Source organism: Nicotiana tomentosiformis, chromosome 5, assembly GCF_000390325.3.
Source record: "Nicotiana tomentosiformis chromosome 5, ASM39032v3, whole genome shotgun sequence".
Classification (NCBI taxonomy): domain Eukaryota; kingdom Viridiplantae; phylum Streptophyta; class Magnoliopsida; order Solanales; family Solanaceae; genus Nicotiana; species Nicotiana tomentosiformis.
The window spans coordinates 17,152,130-17,172,953 of record NC_090816.1 but is presented as its reverse complement, the minus strand read 5'-3'; the positions used below and the strand labels follow the sequence as shown (position 1 = coordinate 17,172,953).

The 20,824-nt window shown below is 38.3% G+C and overlaps 1 protein-coding gene and 1 pseudogene across 1 annotated transcript; one reads left to right on the top strand and one right to left on the bottom strand.

Annotated features, from left to right (window-relative positions):
* Nucleotides 1–2,358, top strand: LOC138891971 (putative UDP-rhamnose:rhamnosyltransferase 1; annotated as a pseudogene).
* Nucleotides 2,359–3,322: 964 nt separating this feature from the next.
* LOC104087804 (uncharacterized) lies at nucleotides 3,323–13,288 on the bottom strand. The gene is made up of 6 exons (XM_009592364.4): nucleotides 12,880–13,288; nucleotides 12,711–12,796; nucleotides 6,833–7,638; nucleotides 5,445–5,583; nucleotides 3,867–4,216; nucleotides 3,323–3,787 (listed from the first exon to the last, which is right to left on the bottom strand). Exons 1-6 carry the CDS (start codon nucleotides 13,181–13,183, stop codon nucleotides 3,667–3,669), a joined length of 1,806 nt encoding a protein of 601 aa, XP_009590659.1. The 5' UTR covers nucleotides 13,184–13,288; the 3' UTR covers nucleotides 3,323–3,666.
* Between the last annotated feature and the right edge of the window lie 7,536 nt (nucleotides 13,289–20,824).

Below are 20,824 nucleotides of genomic sequence, written 5' to 3'. Positions count from 1 at the left end.
ATGCAATCCACTTATCATAGTGAAGATGACAAAGTAGTGAAGAATGGAGAGGGCAATGATGGTTCAGAGGTTGTTGATGATGCAGAAAAGAACCAACAGAAGAGTGGGAATGCAGAAAGCAGTGATGTTTCAAAGGTCGATGCATCAGATGATGCAGAAAAGAATAATTTAGAGGAGAATGAAGGGATCCTTCTAAGGAAATTGAAGATGGTTCAGAGAACCTGAACCGTGCCTTCCCTTGAACTTGGTGCTTTAACAATGGATTTGAAATAAAGGAGTTGGAGCAGAAAAAAAACCCTCCCAGGAAAGAAGGTTCAGGTACGATATAGTTTGGAACTGGATAAGGGCAGAACAATCGAAAGAAACAGAACCCTAAATTTTAGAATAGGTGTTGGTGGAACCATACCGTGTATTGATGAGGGTGTAGTTGGAATGTAAATTGGGGACAAAAGGAGAATTTCAACCGATGCGGCGCGACCATGGTGTGAAGTTTTCAAGCCTTGTGATAGTGATGAGGAAGAGATATCACCCGATTCAGTTATGGCATTTATAGTTGAGATGCTTCGTATCGAATGATTTTACCATTGAGTAAAGGTAGTAAAGCATGAGGTTCCTGGAAGATGCACCATTGGAACAACCCGAGAAGAACTAAGGAATTTTATGATATGCTTGAGATAGGTGTTGTGGTGGAAAGTAGCTTTTCAACTACCTTTGCTTCAGCATTAAATTGGCTTATATGGTAAATGACAATTGATCTGGTTTTAGATGTTACTTAAGTTTACTTTTTTATGTTAAGAAATGCGACAAAATTTATAGTTCCCTTTCATTTCAAATAGTTCTTGAATTTTGCTGAGGATTGCTTTCACTTGGGAAATGTAATGCTTTTGAAATTTTATAACTGAGCATAGTTTATCGATAGTTAAAAAAAAAAACATTGTCATTAGATTTAGTGTCTCGTACTATCGTGATCAGTTAAATAATGTTTGTCGTACTGGTTTATTTAAATATTCCCCTAAGAAATACGTCGAAGCTCTTTATATATTTGTGATCAAGTCATTAACAAAGCAAAGAAAAACATACATATACTAAACTCTTTAAGCCTTGGCTACTGAACTTATGAAATCAATGACTGATGGAGTTGAAGATAAGTTTCACATAGCCATGTTTCCTTGGCTAGCTTTTGGGCATATTATACCATATCTTGAGTTCTCCAAATTAATAGCTAAAAAAGGTCACAAAACCTACTTCATTTCCATCCCAAAAAATATTGATCGCCTCCCAAAACTCCCCCTTGAATATCCCAAGAAAACTTCTCCTGATTGGGTTATTCATGATTTTGCACCGTATTGGTTAGCACCAATTACAACTAGGTTAGGGATTTCTAGGGGTATCAATGCTTGGTTTTTGGCTATTTTGGGTCTACGTACATGATGCTCACTGGTTCGACTAATCCACCACCAACACCAGAGGAGTTAATGGTGCCACGGAAATGGATACCATTTCAAACAAAGATGGCTTTTAATCGCCACGAGGCTAAGTGGATAATCGAGGCCGTGCAAAAGAATGTGTCTGGCGTGTCAGACCTTTATCATACCAAGATGTTGACCTAATTATTATATGTCAGTGTCACGAGTTCGAAGGCCAGTGGCTACAGTTACTGGAGGATCTTCACCACATGCCTATACTTCCTGTGGGGCTAATGTCAACTTTATTGCAAAATAGCAGTGATGATAACGATGAAACTTGGACAATGCATTAAAGAATGGCTAGATAAGCAAACCAAAGGCTCAGTAGTTTATGTAGCCTTAGGTAGTGAAGTGACTATTGGTCCGAGGGAAATCGGCGAGTTGGCTAATGGGATGGAGTTGTCTGGATTACCATTTTTGGGGTTCTGAGGAAGCCATTGAACTCTCGAGACATGGATTATATTGGACTGCCCAATGGGTTCGAGGAGAGAATATACTAAGAAAGAGGTGGGTACCTCAGTCGAAGATACTAAGTCACGAGTCGGCGGATTCTTAACTCATTGTGGATGGAGCTTGATAATAGAAGGGCTAATGTTTGGTCACCCATTGATTATGTTGCCTTTTTGGTTGATCAAGGTCTGAATGTAAGAATCTTAAGAGGACAGGGAAATTGGTATAGAAGTACCAAGAGGATGATGGGTCATACACAAGGGACTGAGTGTCCAGTTAAGTGAAGTTGGTAGTGGTGGAAATGGATGAAAAGAAAATTAGAATGTAAGCAAAAGAAATCAGTTCAATATTTGGGAACAGAAAGTTACATGACAAGTACGTAGGAGATCTAATTCAGTTCTAGGAAGATCATGGAAAGATGTCCACTGGGTCAAATTCTTGAACTCAATGTAAAACCAAAATAAATGGCATGATCTCTTTACCTTTTCCTTCTTTTTTGATTCTAGTTGTCAATATTTTTCTTATTTTTTCCTATGACGTCTTAGAGATATGATGGTTTCATGTTGGTGTATAATCAAGCTGCTATGTTTAGATTGTTCAGTCATCTGATTCAAACAATATTGAATCAGTTGCGCTGGTAGAATAGTTTGAGGAGTTGTGCTCCTCAGCTGAAGATACTGAAATATGAATTAGTTGGTAGTTTCTCAACTCACAAAGGATGGAGCTCTATCATAAAGTATTAAGTACCATTTTTGAGGTCAGCTAACTTTGTTACCATTCCGGGCGGATATCGGTTGAATGCAAGTTTTGCGTACAAAAGTGTGGCCAAATGGTCATCAGAATCAGTGAAAAACATCAAAGACTAGCCTGTATTGCTTGCTCCAAGAAGAATATATTCTAAAGCAACTAAAGTAGCAGAATCACTAAGCAATCAATACACAATGCCTTATTCAACAAAATAAAGAATTTGCGTGTTAATATTTGACAAACAAATGAACTGCAGAAATTTCTCATTCTGAGTGTGAAAACGTAAGCAAGGCAAGAATCAAAGAAAGCAAATTCATAGAGTGGGTTGTTTCTTTTTTTTTCTGGTTCTCTTTTGTTTATTTTAATAAATAAAAGAGTGTATGGCTGCGTATAATAAACCCTTGTAGTCCGACTCTTCCCTGGACCCCGCACATAGCAGGAGCTTATTGCACCGGGCTGTCCTTTTCTAGAATAAGGACTACGTCAATTTATCTTATGAAAGTCCTAAATTGAAAGTTATATTTTTAAGCAATCAAAATAAGTTTCTTCACCTACTTATTTTCTATGTTTATTGGAATACATTGGCAAAATGCTTAGCCGAGATGATGATCCATCTGCTTAAATTTTGGTAGTTTGAAATATAGAATTCTTTAAAATAGTGGCAGAAAAACTCTATGCGCATGAGCACGTATTATAATATGCTTGCTGAAGAGTATTACAAGGCTTCATGAGTCGATACAATAAAATTATACAAATACTACATATGCACATTTCCAGAGGAACAAAGCCCAACGACAAAGTAATATGGTGTACACCTGATCACAGCAGCCATCCTGATGACAAAAGTCTAATGCGCCTAAATTTTGTTATTGCAGTCACATGCACATAAATGATTTAGCTAAACAATGTAACAAAACAAGGAGTTCACAAAAGTGACAAGTAAACAGCTAATTTAAGAACCCGTCTACTGCTACTCCAATACTTACTAACCATCGGCACAATGCTATTTTTGAGGAGACATTAACTTATTTTCTTCAGAATCATGTTTCATTGTTGCATCTCCGCCCATCAATTCCTGGAAGCCTTCAACTTTTACAGGGGGAGCCCTGGCCATTCCCGTGTTCCTGTAGAAAATCAAGTATGATAATACTGCATGTGATGCATTTTAACGCTTACAGTTCTATTGCATATAATATTACTTACGGTGACTGCACTTGCGGAATTTGAAGAGAAGCCACCGGCCTAAACTGATTTGTGTTTTGAGCATAGGGAGATGACATAGCTGCAATTTGTTGCTGGCGAAACTGCTGCATCTGGGGCTGTCTCGCAGCCATTGCATTAAAGGCATTATTATCCATTGGAAAATCAGTTGGATGTTCAAGCTTGACTTGGACCACTGGCCTGTCCTTGTCGATGTTCATATTCATACTCATACCAGGACGAGGTGTTAACTGCTGGCGCCTTCGCATTCTCTCCAACAGCAGCTGCTGTTGCTGAGGAGTCAGATTTTGGGAATTGATCATCTGCTGCATTTGAGGATGCATTCTTAATATCTGCATATAACCCAAGATGTATTTATAGATGATCTAACAAAAGAGTGAGAATATCATTAGGCAAATTTAAAATATGAAGGACATCTGGTATGTGGAATAAAGAACAAGATAAATCATCCAGCCTTATCCCGCAATTGGTACACCTCTGCAACAGGTCTCCAGATAGATTCTTTTTTTCATTTTATTAATGACGGTGGTGTCCAAGCCAGCTTGCACGCACCTCTATTCCACGAGATATATCAATGGCAGGTCTCAAGATAGATTTATCTGAGCTACTACCTTATGCCCCTAATATGTAAAATCCAGGCAAACCTCTTTCCCATTTCTTCACTTCCTTAAATCCCCTTTTCCTGTTCTCTCACTACAGCTCTCCATCTCTCCTCCCTTTCCATTAGCCCCCCAAAATCCTCTCCCTCTCCTGACATTGCAAACCCCCTATCACTTCAACCTTTCCCTTACCAAATACCCCCCCACCCACCCCACCCCACCCCACCCCCTCGTCCAACAGCAGATACAATCTATAACCTGTTCCCCCTATGGCTTCAGCACCCCCAACTCTTCTGCAATTTCTTTGTTTTCCCGGAAAACATTAAGCAGCATTTCGCAACTAGTTTTTTCTCAAATCATGTTCGGGTAATGTCTTGTTTCACTAGATATTCTTTGTTTTCTGCATTCCGTTGATAATCTATTTTCTGCAAATTAGCTTAAGTTTTTTCTTAATCATTTATTTGCTTCTAAATTTTGTAGTGATGCAATTTTTTTTCTAAAATTTGCCTATATAATTGGAAGTTTTTCTATTTGGAACTGGATTCCTGAGACGGAAAATGAATTATGAGAAAAAAATTGTATATTGTGAAGTGAAATAAATGAGTTTGTTGCAAGAGTACTTTGGAACTTAAAATTTTATTCTGACATCATATTAAACACTAGATGAATGACCCCTAAAAATTCAAAAGGGATCTTTCTACTTATTTTGTCCAGTATGATAATTATACATATACAAGAAAAAATAAAGAAACAAAATAGAAAAATGCATCTAGCACTACAAAGTTAGATTGATCTCCTGAGAAAGCTGTTCGCTTACCAATAAAAGAATATTCATGCAAACCAAACAACTCTATACTTGTTAGCATAATCTTATAGCCATTTGCAGATATGAACAGCATTATAGCAAGAATGACGATATTAATATGAGTTGATGGATACCACAGACAAAAAACCGATGTACCTGCTGTGTCAGCTGTGACTGCCGAATGGCAGCTTGATGCTGAGGTTGCAACTGCTGTTGGAATCCCTGTACTTGCTGCTGAGTTTGCACAAAATTTCTAGTATTATCCTTCACAAGTTCAGATAACACTGCAAGATTACTGCCAATACAAGGAAAATGACTTAGATACTGAAAGGGGAGCGAGCGAGAAAAACCATTGTTCTTTTATGAGGCCATAGAGAGAGCATATCAAGATTATCAATGTGTGTATATATGTATAATTTACACACACACACACACAAGGTAGTAGGTTTTTTTGTGTGTGTGCGTGTGTGTGTACATATATATAGAGAGAGAGATCAAAATTTCAGATGGCAATGGTTTTCAATATATGGGTACAATTGGTATGACTATTGCGTCATTTGCATGAGTGAGAACTTCCTAGAACCACGGAGCACAAGGAGAATAATCCATGAAACAACTCAACAAAATCGCATCTGTCTTAGCTAAGTTCAATAACAATTGATTGGAGTATCAGCTCCAATTTCATCTGAAGCATATTCACTCTCATAGTATAAAGCACCAAAAAGAAAACGGCAGAAAAACGAACGTGAAAAGTCTCTTGGAAAGGGATGAGCTTTTACATTTTCACAAAAGAGGAAAAAAGAGTCAATTACTGAGATCATACTTGTATGACGTATATGATTTGATCTGCAACAGACATCAAATGCAGACACTTCAGCTATAAATTGTAATCCGGTAATCCGCCCTCGGAGTCAAGAAAAAGTTGTAGTAATAGTTCTAACACCAGCAATTCCCAATTAAGGTAGGTAAAGACTAAAGACTATACTGAAATTGTTTCTTTGTTGGCATGATGGGGCTTCCAAGTGTTTCAATAATCCAAGAGCAAACCAACTTTTGTACAGAAAACCTCAATGATTAAGTTTTGCAATGAACTTAAGTTTTGAAACCACATTGATAAAGCTGTTGGAGCAACATCTTTCACCTAACTATATTTTTCTCAAGCAAAATCAAGATCCCTGAAAAGATGTTGCTCTGATATCTTTATCATTGTGGATTTCACATACTTCAGCGAGCAACAATTTCATGAGAAATACACAACCTAAGAGAATAAAGTGTGAAGTGCATGGTTAATCACTAGGGAAGTTCTTTGTAAACAAAGCAACATTACTATGATGTTCTTTGGCAAAAATGTTGCATCAATGAGGACCTGATTTTCATGCCTTAATACTCGAAGGCCAATTTTAGGAGCTTAAAACTTGCAGTGTAGATGAAGAATACCCAATGGATCATACTTCATGAAGAAAAAGGAAAACAGAGAATATAACAAAGTGAAGAGGAACAAAGCATATATCTGAAAATATCATATGAAACTGTGCACCACCAACCTATGTCCAGCTGTATGGAGAAACATCTGCAGAAGCTCCATCGCTGAACACTGCTTTCTGTAGCTATCAGAAAGGAGTTTCAACGTAGCACCTAATTTGTGAATATGGCAACTCAGGAATTTAGTCAAGACTTCTAGTGGAACTTCAGATGAGCCTTCGAAACCCACATTTCCCAGCAATTGTGCCATCACTTTTTGAGATAACTTTAATGCTTGCTCTTCACCAAGACATTTCCTAGTCCTTTCACCACCACTCTTTCCATGATTTTGATTACTGCCTTGTTCCATGCTCAGGTACTCTGGTCTAATACCAAGCCTCTCAATCATAATAGGGCTAATAGGGCTCTTGGTCATTATTTGGGGTAAAGTATCTAGAACCCCGTTGAACTCCACTTTCTGGTTCTCTTTCAATTGACTTGTTCGCATGACTGCACTTTCAGGAACACAATTCATAGCAGACATTGTTTCAGGAAAAAATGGGTTGTCATTATCTAAAACTGAGTTTGATTGCAGGTTTGATCCATCATCCAACATGCCAAAACCAATGTTCTGATCTACCTTAAACGCTACTCGCCGTCTCTTGTGATTCTCAACAATTCTAAGATAAAAGGACATCTGTTCAGGTGTTCGTTTTTCTGCTTCCCTGTCACCTAACTGTAACCTATATGATTTACTTGCTTTGTATTTTTCAAAGAACTGGTTATACCATGTTTCAGGTAAATCATCAAGCTTCAACCTCTGCGACATAGCATCAGCTTCTGACTCGCTATATCTTGAACCAACACCAAAATTTGACTTTGATTGGACCTGATAATATGTAGGACTGTGAGTCATGCTGTTAAAAACACGAACAAATCAGAAAAAGCAACCAAACAAAATCATGGAGTTCAGAGCAAGAGCCATACTCCGTCTTCTAACGAGCCGTTAAACTAAAGAGAGAGGTGACACTTTCCTTTAGGTGACAATAATAGTTTCAGCCTTTTCTCATCTCCCTTACTTCATTAAGTCAACAACAACAACCCAGTAGAATCCCACTAATGGGGTCTGGGGAGGGTAGTGTGTACGCAGACCTTACCCCTACCCCAAAGAAGTAGAGAGGCTGTTTCCGAAAGACCCTCGGCTCAAGAAACAAAAAGACAACGACAAGAGGAGACAACATTAGTATCACCACAACAATCATAGAAAAAATAGGAACACCATGAAATGCAGAAGAAAGATGCAAAGCAAAAACGATAGCTAGTAAATAGGACATGCACTGAAAAGCGAAGTAGTAAAACACAACATTGTCATTAGCTACCCTAGACAAAAACCCTACGTGGCCAGTCCCACAATGGTACGAAATAAGTCAAGACTTAACTACATCCTAACCTACAACTCTAATACTCGACCTCCACATCTTCCTATCAAGTGTCATGTCTTCGGAAATCTGGAGCCTCGCCATATCTTGTCTGATCACCTCTCCCCAATACTTCTTAGGCCGCCCTCTACCTCTTCTCGTGCCCTCTACAACCAGCCGCTCACACCTCCGTACCGGAGCATCTGGACTTCTCCTTTGAACATGTCCGAACCATCTAAGCCTCGCTTCCCGCATCTTGTCATCAATGGGAGCCACGTGCACCTTCTCCCGAATAACATCATTCTTAATCTTATCTATCCTATTGTGCCCGCACATCCACCTCAACATCATCATTTCTGCTACTTTCATCTTCTGGATATGTGAGTTCTTAACGGGCCAACACTCAACCCCATACAACATGGCTGGTCTAACCAGCGCTTTATAGAACTTACCTTTGAGTATTGATGGCACTCTCTTGTCACACAGGACTCCAGATGCTAACCTCCACTTCATCCATCCTACCCCAATACGGTGTGTGACATTCTCGTCGATCTCCCCTCCCCCCTGGATAACCGAACCAAGGTACTTGAAGCTGCCTCTACTCGGGATGACCTGTGATTCAAACCTCACATCCACGCCCACTTCCCCTGGCTCAGCGCTGAATTTACACTCCAGGTATTCCGTCTTTCGTCCTGCTCAACTTGAAACCCTTAGACTCAAGAGCCTGTCTCCAAACCTCTAGCCTCTCGTTAACACCAGCTCGCGACTCATCAATCAGAACTATGTCATCGGCAAATAGCATGCACCATGGCACCTCCCTTGAATATGGTGTGTTAACGCGTCGATCACGAGGGCGAATAAGAACGGACTGAGCGCAGAACCTTGGTGTAACCCCATTATAACCGGAAACTGCTCAGAGTCGCCTCCTACTGTCCTAACCCGAGTCTTAGCCCCATCATACATGTCCTTAATCGCCATAATGTAGGGAACCGATACACCTTTTGCCTCCAGGCATCTCCAGAGAACTTCTCTAGGAATCTTGTCATACGCTTTCTCTAAGTCAATAAAGACCATGTGCAGATCCTTCTTCCTCTCTCTGTACAGTTCCACCAACCTCCTAACAAGGTGTATAGCTTCTGTAGTCGAACGACCCGGCATGAACCCGAACTGGTTGTCGAATACAGACACCGTCATCTGTACCCTCACTTCAACCACCTTCTCCCACACTTTCATGGTATGACTCAGTAATTTGATACTCCTATAATTGTTACAACTCTGGATATCACCTTTGTTCTTATACAATGGGACCACCGTACTCCACCTCCACTCATCCGGCATCCTCTTCGCCTTAAAAATAACATTAAACAACCTAGTCAACCACTCCAAACCTGCTCTCCCCACACACTTCCAAAATTCCACCGGAATCTCGTATGGCCCGGTCGCTCTGCCCCTACCCATCTTACGCATAGCTCCCACGACCTCATCAACCTCGATACGCCTGCAGTACCCAAAGTCACGGTGACTCTCGGAATGCTCCAATTCGCCTAACACAATATCCTGATCCCCTTCTTCATTCAGAAGTTTATGAAAGTAAGTCTGTCATCTCCTCTTAATCTGGGCATCTTCCATTAATACTCTACCATCTTCGTCCTTAATGCATCTCACTTGGTCCAAATCCCGAGCCTTCCTCTCTCTCAACTTGGCCAGCCGGAATAACTTCTTCTCCCCGCCTTTTTTCCCCAGTTCCTCGTATATACGACCATATGCAGCAGTCTTAGCCTCTGTGACCGCCAGCTTAGCCTCCTTCCTAGCTGTCTTATACCTCCATGCATGCTCGCCTCTCCTCCTCATCTATGCTCCCCACTAACTTCAGGTACGCCACCTTCTTAGCTTCCACTTAACCTTGAACCACTTCATTCCACCACCAGTCTCCTTTGTGCCCACCAGAGACGCCCGTCGAGACTCCTAATACCTCTCTCGCAACCTCCCTAATACAGTCTGCTGTCGCTGACCACATAGTGCTCGCGTCACCACCGCTCCTCCAAGCTCCTATAGCCGACAACCGCCCTTCCAACTCTTGGGCTTTATCCTTAGTTAAGGCTCCCCACCTGATTCTCGGACTTCCTCGAGTAGACCTTTTCCTCCTCTTATACATAATACCAACGTCCATCACCAAGAGCCTATGTTGCGTCGCGAGTATCTCACCCCGAATCACCTTGCAATCCTTGCACATTCCTCTGTCACCTCTCCTGAGGAGAAGATAGTTAATCTGAGTCTTCGCCACCGCATTTTGAAAAGTAACCAAATGCCTCTCTCTCTTTGGAAAACTAGAGTTCACAATCACCAACCCAAAAGCCTTAGCGAAGTCCAACAACAATGTACCTCCTCCGTTCCTCTCCCCAAAACCGAAGCCTCCATGCACCTCGCCATAACCACCTGCAGTCGACCCAATATGCCCATTGAAATCCCCTCCTATGAATAGCTTCTCAGTTGGCGGAACCTGACGCACAATCTCATCTAACCCCTCCCAGAAGCGTCGTTTAACCACCTCATCTAGGCCTACATGCGGCGCATAGGCGCTAACGACATTTAGGGCGCACTCTCCAAACACCAACTTAATAATCATCAATATATCATTCACTCGTCTAACCTCGACCACAGACTCTCTGAGTTCCCTATCCACCAAGATGCCCACTCCATTCTTACCTTTCTGGACTCCTGAGTACCAAAGTTTATACCCGTCCGCGTCCTTCGCCCTCGACCCTACCCACCTAGTCTCTTGGACACGCTATATTGACTCCCCTTTTCTGGAAGATCTTCGCCAACTCTATAGACTTACCCGTCAATGTACCTACGTTCCATGACCCAATTCTCAACCTACAGACACCCTTGTTCCCTTTACCTCTCTTGCCTCCCGCCCCACCCCCTAACCCCTGCCCTACCTCCCGCCTCATCCCCGTTCCCTCCGAGGACATGACCTCACTCGACCATTCCAGGCCACAGCCACTATACCTACGGCAGAGTAAGGGGAATCACTATCACGCACAATATAACAGACCAAACCAGAAGAAGACAAGTTGCAACTACAGGCACACTAATACGGTGAATAAACTAATACGAACTAAGTTGACAACAATTTAACTAACACAACAAAGAAAAATTGGAAAACGGGAGGTACCAACTCACACGAGTCCAATATTAACAAATAGCAAATTTTAAGCAAAAACAATAGAACCTGAAGTCACAACGAGTGCTGAGAAAGGTGTTGTCCACAGCAGCTATGTTTTGGAGGTTCCCGCCCGCTTCGCCCGAGGCTCGCTGGAAAATAGTCTCCGCCGCCGCTAGGCTAGGTCAGTGCGCCAGAAAATAGGGGGACGAGGTGGAAGAGACGAGGTATAGGGGAGAGAAAGAAGGGAGAAGAAGAAAAGGGAAAGGAAAATATAAAAGGGAGGGGGGCAGATCTGGGGAGCAAAAAAGGGGGACAAGAAAACAAGAAAGAAAGGGAGGGGCGAAAGGGAAGTAACGGGAAGAAGGAGAAAGCAGGAGAGAGAAAGAGAGGAAAAGAAGACAAGGGGTGGGGTGGGGTGGGGGCCGGGGGTCTTACTTGGTCCACCGGAGGTCCGGTGATTTAGAGAGAAAGAGATGTGTGAAGATAGAAGAGTGAAGGAAATATGGTTCATTAAGTCAAAATAACTAGTATTAATTTGTCAAACTGAAAACCTATATCCAGTCTCCATTCCTACTAAGAGTAAGTCATCGACTCCAGATCAGTAATCCTTATCCCACAACAGTTTCTTACCCCAAGGATCAACTGAAATTGTCTGAATAAAGCAAAAAGGACAAAGAGGATTCATATAGCTGATCCCAACTAGTTTGAGACCACAGCGTAGTCAATAAAATATATTACTTAATGAAAATTGGAAATTCTCTTACTTAATTTCAGATACTACAAAGGAAAAGACGTGCCCTTTCCTAGCAAAAGGGACATCATCTCCACCTATTGCTTAAACAAAACAAGGTGTAAAGAAAACGCATGGACTCTATGCATTATATGTCGAAGACACAGATTTCCGAGTATAATGATAAACCGCAGCTTGCTTTACACACTTCCTTAAGCATCCAAAAAACTTAAAGGATTTAAGGTATATACACTGACAGTGTAACGATTGTTCTACATCCAATTTCAATATGTGATAGCAGGTTAATTAAAAGTTGTTGTCATTCGACTAGGAAATCACAGGTTCAAGCCGTGAAAATAGTCTCTTACAGAAATGTAAGATAAGGCTGCATACATAAGATCCAATGTGGTCCAGCCCTCCCCGACCCCGCGTATAGCAGGAGCTTAGAGCACCACACTGCCCTTCGTAGCAGGTTAGTTAAATCTTCAATTAATGTTTATCAAGAGATAATCTGTAATTATCTAATGTGACCTGACTGTGTAAATAATTTTACACTAACTTGAACTCCTTAACTATATTTGAACACTACCTACTAAAACTAGTAATTTTCACATGAAAGGAAATATATTTAAGCTATATCATACCTTAGATAATACAGTGCTTGTACTAGCAACATCTTGCGAGCAATTCTCGAGAGTAAAATACACATCATCACCATGCAATTGCAAATCTGCAAGCAAAAGAATGAACTTAACAAACTCAAAAAACCTAGAAACTCAAACACGCGTTACAGTTCAAAAGAGCGTCGCGTACAGTTCGGATTGAGCTTCGAAATTGCAGAAGAATTGTGAATTGACGGCGGCGATTTATCGGATCGGAGGAAGAGAGAGATAGAAGCTTTATCGAAGAGGAGAGCACGAGCACGAAGCTGGAGTTGAATCTGAACCCTAGATTTGGAATCGTCGGTTCGCATGAAGGAATCCCAAGTAGAAGGAGAAGAAAGGAAGTGAATGAAGTGTGTATACAGTGAATCGCCGAGCCATGAACGCCATACTCCGTGGCTCTCTAGCTTCCGAGCTAGCTCGTAACCCCGGCCGTCGTCGCCGAGCAATGCCATTTGGGTTTGTCAGTTCCGGTTCGGTGATCGGGCCGGGTGGGTTTCGTTGACGGATTTTGGTTTAGACTGAGGAGTTATGTATAGATATTTTTATTATTCTATCCAAATATGACACTCTTAATTGCTAGTAATATATGTAGTAATATATGTAGTATCAGTGGGCGTTTGGACATCAGAATTGTAAAATGCCAAAAACAAATGAAAAACAAATTCAAGGAAAAATTATATTTGAATATATTGTGTCTGGACATGAATATAATTTTTGGTGATTTTTGAAGTTTTGTGAGTGATCTGAGTGAAAATTTTAAAAAATAACTTTTTGGAATTTTTTAAATTTTCGAAAAATTTTAAAATTCATTTTCAAGTGAAAATTGGAAATTTTATGGTCAAGAGTGGGTTGCTCTAGTGATGAGCACCCTCCACTTCCAACCACGAAGTTGTGAGTTCGAGTCACCCCAAGAACAAGGTGGGGAGTTCTTGGAGGGAGGGAGCCGAAGGTCTATCGGAAACAATCTCTCTACCCCAGGGTAGGGGTAAGGTCTGCGTACACACTATCCTCCCCAGACCCCACTAGTGGAATTATACTGGGTTATTGTTATTGTTGTTGTTATTGTTATGGTCAAACGCTGATTTCGAAAAAAATAAAAAAAATAAAAAAATTCTTATGTCCAAATGGGCTCTTAGTTTTTGAAGTCGTAATTTTTTGTGAGAAACGTGTTACTAAAAATAATGTCCAAATTTTTAGAGAGAAAAATCAAAATTTACACATTGTTATAAAATAATTAAAGAAGAATAGTATTGCAGAGAAAAATTGAGGGAGAAAATTCTTATTCATTTGGGATAAATTACAATGGAATAGAACCTCTCTATTTATAGGAAAAAAGTGACTTAACCACCAAGTAACAAATCCTAAAATCTCTCTAAAATATAGACATTCACCTTAAATATAATTTTATTTATAATACTCCCCCTTGAATGTCTATGATAATGTGCCTCGTTAAAACCTTAACTAAAATAAAATTCAGTGGGAAAAAATTCTAGAGAAGGAAAAGGAGTATACATATTTAGAAATACGCCTTTTAGTTGTCTCGTTAAAAACTTGCAAGGAAAACTCGGTGGGACAAAATCTTATAAGGAAAAAAGAGTACAATATGTATTAACTCTCCATAATGAGACAAGTAATTCACATCTTTGAGCCTTCACATTCCAATCTTGTGCACCATCTTCAAAAGATTGTTGGTAGATATTTGATAAACAAATCAGACACATTAACTTGAAGGAATATATTGCACTTTGAAATCATCATTCCTGATAGAAATGTATTATCTTCATATGATCTTGTTGGAATCGTCATTTCAATGTCATCACATAGGGGTAAAAACTCTTGTTATCATATTATCATACGTATAGTTATTGCAAGATATATGTACACAAATTACACTTAGAATGTGGTAATTCGGGAGCAAGAAATTCCCCAAGAATTGTATATGTTATGAGCATTTTGAATCGTTCATGGATTGTCATATAAGTATAGTCAAATAAGCCATATAAATAGATTTTAGATGCATATCAAGTTTTCATGTCTTGCCAGACATATAAGATAAATGAAAGTGATTGCACGCACACCATTGGCTTTATATTTTTGAGTGTTTGAACTGCATGTTCAAAACTACATGTCTTTCATATTAAACCAATTCTATTCAAGTTTTGTCTTTTCTATTTGGCCAATATTTTTGTGTCTGTATTCGACGGATTTAAGATCCTCATATATATTTAGCGCTATCATAGATATCGTCGACGAACATGTTATATCGGTTCTAACATATTTTCTTAAAGACATAACAAAGAGATCTCTTCATTCATATTTTCAGGTACCTAAACATCTACTAAGATTTTATAAAGTATTATGTCATGTGATCTTCTTGATCACTTGCCTCCTTATTATGATCATTTTCTCATCTTCTTTATCAAGAATTTTATTTGAAACCGATTTGTCTATACGTTTTAAGCGTGTCATAGACTTTGTCCTTTTAGGACTTATTCTAATAGGAGTATTTGCAGTGAAAATATAGTTATTTTTTTTAGATCGGCAAATGTGTCTGTCATGCTTTGCAATATATTACAGATGAATTATCTTTTTATGAACTTCAAATGCATATTATCTTATTCGAGGATCTATATGCATAAATGATAATTCATTCCATGTAAGTTTTTCTCAACTGTCTATCATATCTCCCCTCATGTTAGAAAAACTATCTTGCTTCCTCAACTTTGGAAACCCACCTTTGCTAATTGAAATATACACCACACATCAATAATAATAAGATGGAATTATTTGGTTCCTGACCATGAACCACTTGTAAGGGGAGAATGTAATATACTTTCATATATAACCTATATCAAACTGATATAGATAACTTTGTTATCATAAGCAATAGTTTAACTATTAAGTGGAGGCACTCAGTAAATCATCTTGCTAAACTTGTTGTGATGTAAACCAACTTATCAAAATGAACTATCTTGAAAAAAAATAAAAATTATGCTCGAAATTAAATTATTGAGCAAGTTACCTCGCAAACGTCAAGTTGCGGGTTAATAATAATTGCACATGTAACCATCTCATAGATACATCTCATGTAACCTTCTAGTTCTTTAATATTTACTCATGTGAATTCTCTTTTATTTTTGCATATCATACTTAAATTGATATGGCTAAACTAGTTATGCCAACTGGATAAATTATCAATATTGATAAACTTGAGGTTTACACCATGACGTGTGCAATTATTAATAAACTCCGAGTTTATTATGATATATGTTTTTAATATCAATAAACTTTTGTTTGATTGTTGCATACTTTTATTTGTATAATACAAACTGGAGAATAAAGCAGGTAGCTTTTCATATACATATTACCCCGCTATAAGTTGTAGTAATAGAAGATATTGAATCTTTCTTTTATTTATAGTCTCAATATAACCAACCGCTTTCGTGAATACTTTAGAAACTGAATAAATTTCTTTGAGACTTACTTCGACACAATACTTTAGTGATAATCAACTTTATTTCTCCAAAATAGTATAATTGGCTCTTCTAGAGCTTTCAATTAATTTTGTACTACCACATAGTCATCAATATCTATATGGTGAATATTTTTTTCAAGGAGAAAGTTATACCATTATGGTCACGGTCAAAATCATTATAGGCAAGATATGTTGTTTCTATTACTTTTACCTGTAATAACCATATTGCCATAATATTTTGGCATAATCACAATAGGTACGTGATCAATGACCATTCATGCCAAAATAATAAAATTATTTTCTTATTTTATCTCAAACCTACTAAAGATGATTGTGGTATATTCAGTACCACTAGCACGTTCATAGTCTCCCATGAATGAATATGTATTCATAAATCACATGTTGTCACATTCACATCATGAATGGATCATAATCATCTATATGTGTTTTACAAAATCTCATGTCAAATCGATGACTGTCACACCCCTTTTTACCCCCCAAAAATATGTATTATGGATTGTTGTGGGTTAAAAAAGTTTTTCCATTTAAAGTAATATTTTTGAATTATGGATTATTTTATTATTCAGAGTCGCCACTTAGAATTTGATTTTTGGGTGTTCCAAGTCACCTTTTATTTGAATACATATTCAAAGGAAGATCTGATTTTTTATTATTGGTCTGTGAAAATAAAGTTCGGGTAAGGAATTCTGTTGACCGGGGAGAAGGTATAAGGCAATCCCCGAGTCCCGTGGTTCTAGCACGGTCGCTTTATTGACTACAACTTGGCTTGAATTAATTTTGGATAAACTGTGATTTATTAGTTTCCATATTTTATCTATTCGCTTTTAATTATTAAAATATGGAATTATCTTTGAAACGAATCACGCGTGTGAATTCATTTTGTTTATTGTGCCAAAATCATGTCACGCCTACGTGTTCACAATTAATAATATTTTTATTATATTAAGATTGTTTTGGTCAAAGTTGCGCGAACACATACTTCGGTTTTACTTTTGGAAATTCCAATTATGCCACGCTAACATATACATAATCGCGATGAACTAATTAAAAGCGCGTCTAAAGCACTCTAACGGTGTTCATTATTCTTCCTAAATTTTGAGATTATTGTAAGGTCATGAATTATGGATAAGCATTGTAGGCCAAGTGTGTTTTAGCTATTTGGTATAATCTAACAATAATTTGCATTTGAACAATATGAAAACCACTAGAGTTATTAAAACTTAATATTATTCTAAACCCAAATCACCGTAACCTTTTTTTTTTGCTTTTTGTTTGGATCTTAAAGAAAACCATGCCTAATTACTTTCCATTACCACAAATGATATCTTCATACTTATTCAATTAAACCTTACTTAATCTAGTTCTAAATGAAATAAACAAGTTAAAATAGGATACTAATAATTGCAGTAAACAATCCAAACAAACAAAACAACTTATGAGTAAGCATCAATTCATTCGTTCATATTTTAGTAGTGTAACAGAAAGAGGAAAAGAATGTGAACCTTTGTATTGATGATTGTGGATTTAATTTATAACCACTCAATTATTGGATAGCTCTCAACCGGACCCTCCATATTGCGGAAAACTAGAGCGAAAATCGCAACTTGCTACCTCAATCGACCTTGCAAAATCGATGATTTAATGGTTGTTTTTGCTCCATTTGGAGCTATTTTTGGGGCTGCTTGGCAGTGATTTATGGAGCTGGAATTCGGGGTATTTCATGGGAGCTTCTGGCCGGTTTTCATGGCCGTAAAAATGGGGTTTTGGAGCTGGGTTACATGGCTATGGATGGATGATTTTGGAGCTAATTTTGGATGGTTTTCATGGAGTTTTAGTGTCCAGCTCTCATGGCTGTTCGGTGGAGTTTATAGGGGTAGGTTTGGTGTATTTTAATGGAGGAAGACAGGGGTACTTGGATGGAGAAGAAAGGCTCTGTTAATGGTGTAAGAAAAAGCTTTTAATGGCTGAAAGTTGATGGGTTTTTGGAGAAGAAGACCCAATCCTCCTCCATTCTCTCGTTCCCCTTTCTTTCTGTTTTCCTCCAGATGTATATTCTCTCTCTGTTTTCACGTCCTCTCTATCTATATCCATCCCACTCTATTGCTATGTATATATAGTGCAATCTGTGTGTAATTGAGTGTTTGGAGGGGAAGAAAATATGAGTGGGAAACACCAGTGGGGAAAGTAGGAGTGTGAGTAGGAGAAGTGGGAAGTGAGTGAGGGAAGTAGGAAGTTAGGTATTGGGGAGATGAGTGGGGAATATTCAAGCATGGTAAAAAATTAGGTACTCACAGCATGCCCCTCTTTTGCTTGGAAATATGAAGAGTTTTCAGGCAAAGATAAGGTGAGCCATGTGACTAATTTTTTGACCAAACCGTAATTCAAAAGGAAAAGAAATAAAAGATAAGGTGCAACCGAGTCCTGGTTTTGGGCAGCCTATATATCCCGAGTTATAAGGGAATCAGGTCGCATGTAGTTCAAAGTGAGTAATGGAATGGTGAGCTGCAGAGTCGAGTGAGGTTCCGTCGAGGCTTCGGTCCATGGTCCTATTATTAAATCAAAATCAAAATCCAAAGAAACTAAACAAGTCTATCAGTTGTGAGTTATAACATTCCTATCTATATGTCTTCTAAAACATGATCTTGAGTCTTGACTGGTTTTTCATGCAGACTCTGATCTGAACATTGATGCTTGCTAGCTGCAGGTGCTAGTTCATTCCTCTACGGCTTGTTCTGATGAAGACGGGAAATGCAATGGTCTTGACTTCAGTCATGTCTTGAGCAGTTCACATATTTTCATCCACTTTTGCATTCTGGATTCCCTTCTTTTTTGTTTTTTTTTTCTTTATTTTAGATTGAGACTTCTTCTATCGATTATCTCGGACTCGTGCCTCGAGGTAAAACCTGCTCATACACCAAAACAAACAAACGAAATTTTTCTGTCCTAGTTTTTACTAGGAAATTTTTGTGAGTTATTTGTAACAAAACTCTATACTACTTCATTATTGAAAGCAATAAAAAGTCAGGATTGGTGTTGTAACATGCCGAAAAATTTTGAAGTGTTTTAAGACCATTAAGAAGATTGACATTTTACTAATTATATTAATTCGTGTATGAACAAGAGTAATAATATGAATGATATCAATTTATCATGATAATATATGTATGAGGTGCATTAAGAATGGTTTATAGTCTAAGAAGTGCCCCAAAGCTAAGTCAAGTTGGAAAATTATACGATGGGGTAAAGTTTCAAGTGAGTTTGCATAAGAGCTAACTTCAAACAAGCATAACTCTCTCGTTTATGGTTTATGGTTTTATATGGTTTTATATGGTTTATGATCTATCAAATGAAAGGTCTATGTGTCTAGTTTCTAATGCTTCAAACCGTTCGTCATTTGGAGATTCCTACAAGAAGTTATGACCTTTTTACTAAAGGGTGACAGAATAGCTACGCGAGTCTTGCGTAGCCTACGCAGCATAGTGGCGTAGCCTACGCACCATAGCAGCGTAGCCTATGCACCATTGCATAGACAAATACAGAAACTTCCAATTGAAGGGGAATGGAAGTCCACCATGTGTAGCCTTTGTGCGAAGCCTACGCAGGAGGCTACGCAACTTCAAGGGTCATTTTAAGGAGCTGAAAATGTGGGTTTAGAGAGAGAATGTGTTAGTTCTTCATCTTGGAATAGAGTTCTAGAGAGAAGGAGGAGCTCTTCCACCATAGATACACTTCAAGGTAAGTTATTTTGGCACAAGTATGATTATATAACATCATTTAGTGATAACACTAACATTATTATGGATCAAATCCATAGGAAATGGGTTGAATCTTCAAGAACATCAAAAAGAGAAAAAATGAGATTCTTCCATCAAGAGGTAATCCCTTCACTTGAGCTTCATATATATGTCATATAGGAGTATGGGTAGCATGTTTATGAGTTTTATTTGAAGTTATAAAGGGATATTGTATGAACCCTAAGGGTGGGTTTTGAGAATGCCATTTTTGGGTAAAGATGAAGATGAATAGTGATGAATTGATATAAATACATATGTCTTGAGTTTCTTATGATTCCAATAGACTTGATAACTTAATTGATAAATGAATTTAATTGGGAATCACCATTTAGATAAGATACAACATTAGTTCTTGAAATGGATGTTCTTGAACCTAGAGTTTTGTTGGAGAAGGCAATGAATAGTTACTTGATGATGTTGGGTAATTAACATAGTATTATTAGTGACTCCAAATGAGTATTAAATGATAAGAATTAAATTGAATAGGCTAATGTATGAGCCTATTGGATAATTTAGGATGGTTGAAGGCTTGTTGCCGAATTGTGAAGCCTAAATAGATATTTATGAATCTTTTCGTATTTATTTTGATGTAGTTGGGATATCTAATGGTAGGTATTGAATTGTAGGTGATATTTGAATATGTTAATCAGTTGGAGCATTGTAGAATTTTCGGAGCTTGAAGGTTGAGATTGGGATTGCTAGAATTTTTGAAACATTATAGTAATTTAAGGAAAGCTCAAATCGAGGTATGTTGGCTAAACTCCTCTCTTAGAATTGAATCCCACGATATTCATGTAATTTAT

What these genes read in the sequence shown, in the direction of transcription:
- LOC104087804 (XM_009592364.4), bottom strand. Translation starts at nt 13,183, where the DNA reads ATGGCATTGCTCGGCGACGACGGCCGGGGTTACGAGCTAGCTCGGAAG. An exon ending in CTCCATACAGCTGGACATAG is followed by an intron (nt 5,584 to 6,832) that starts GTTGGTGGTGCA and finishes TTGTATTGGCAG; the next exon opens with TAATCTTGCAGTGTTATCTG. An exon ending in ATTCCGCAAGTGCAGTCACC is followed by an intron (nt 3,788 to 3,866) that starts GTAAGTAATATT and finishes GATTTTCTACAG; the next exon opens with GAACACGGGAATGGCCAGGG.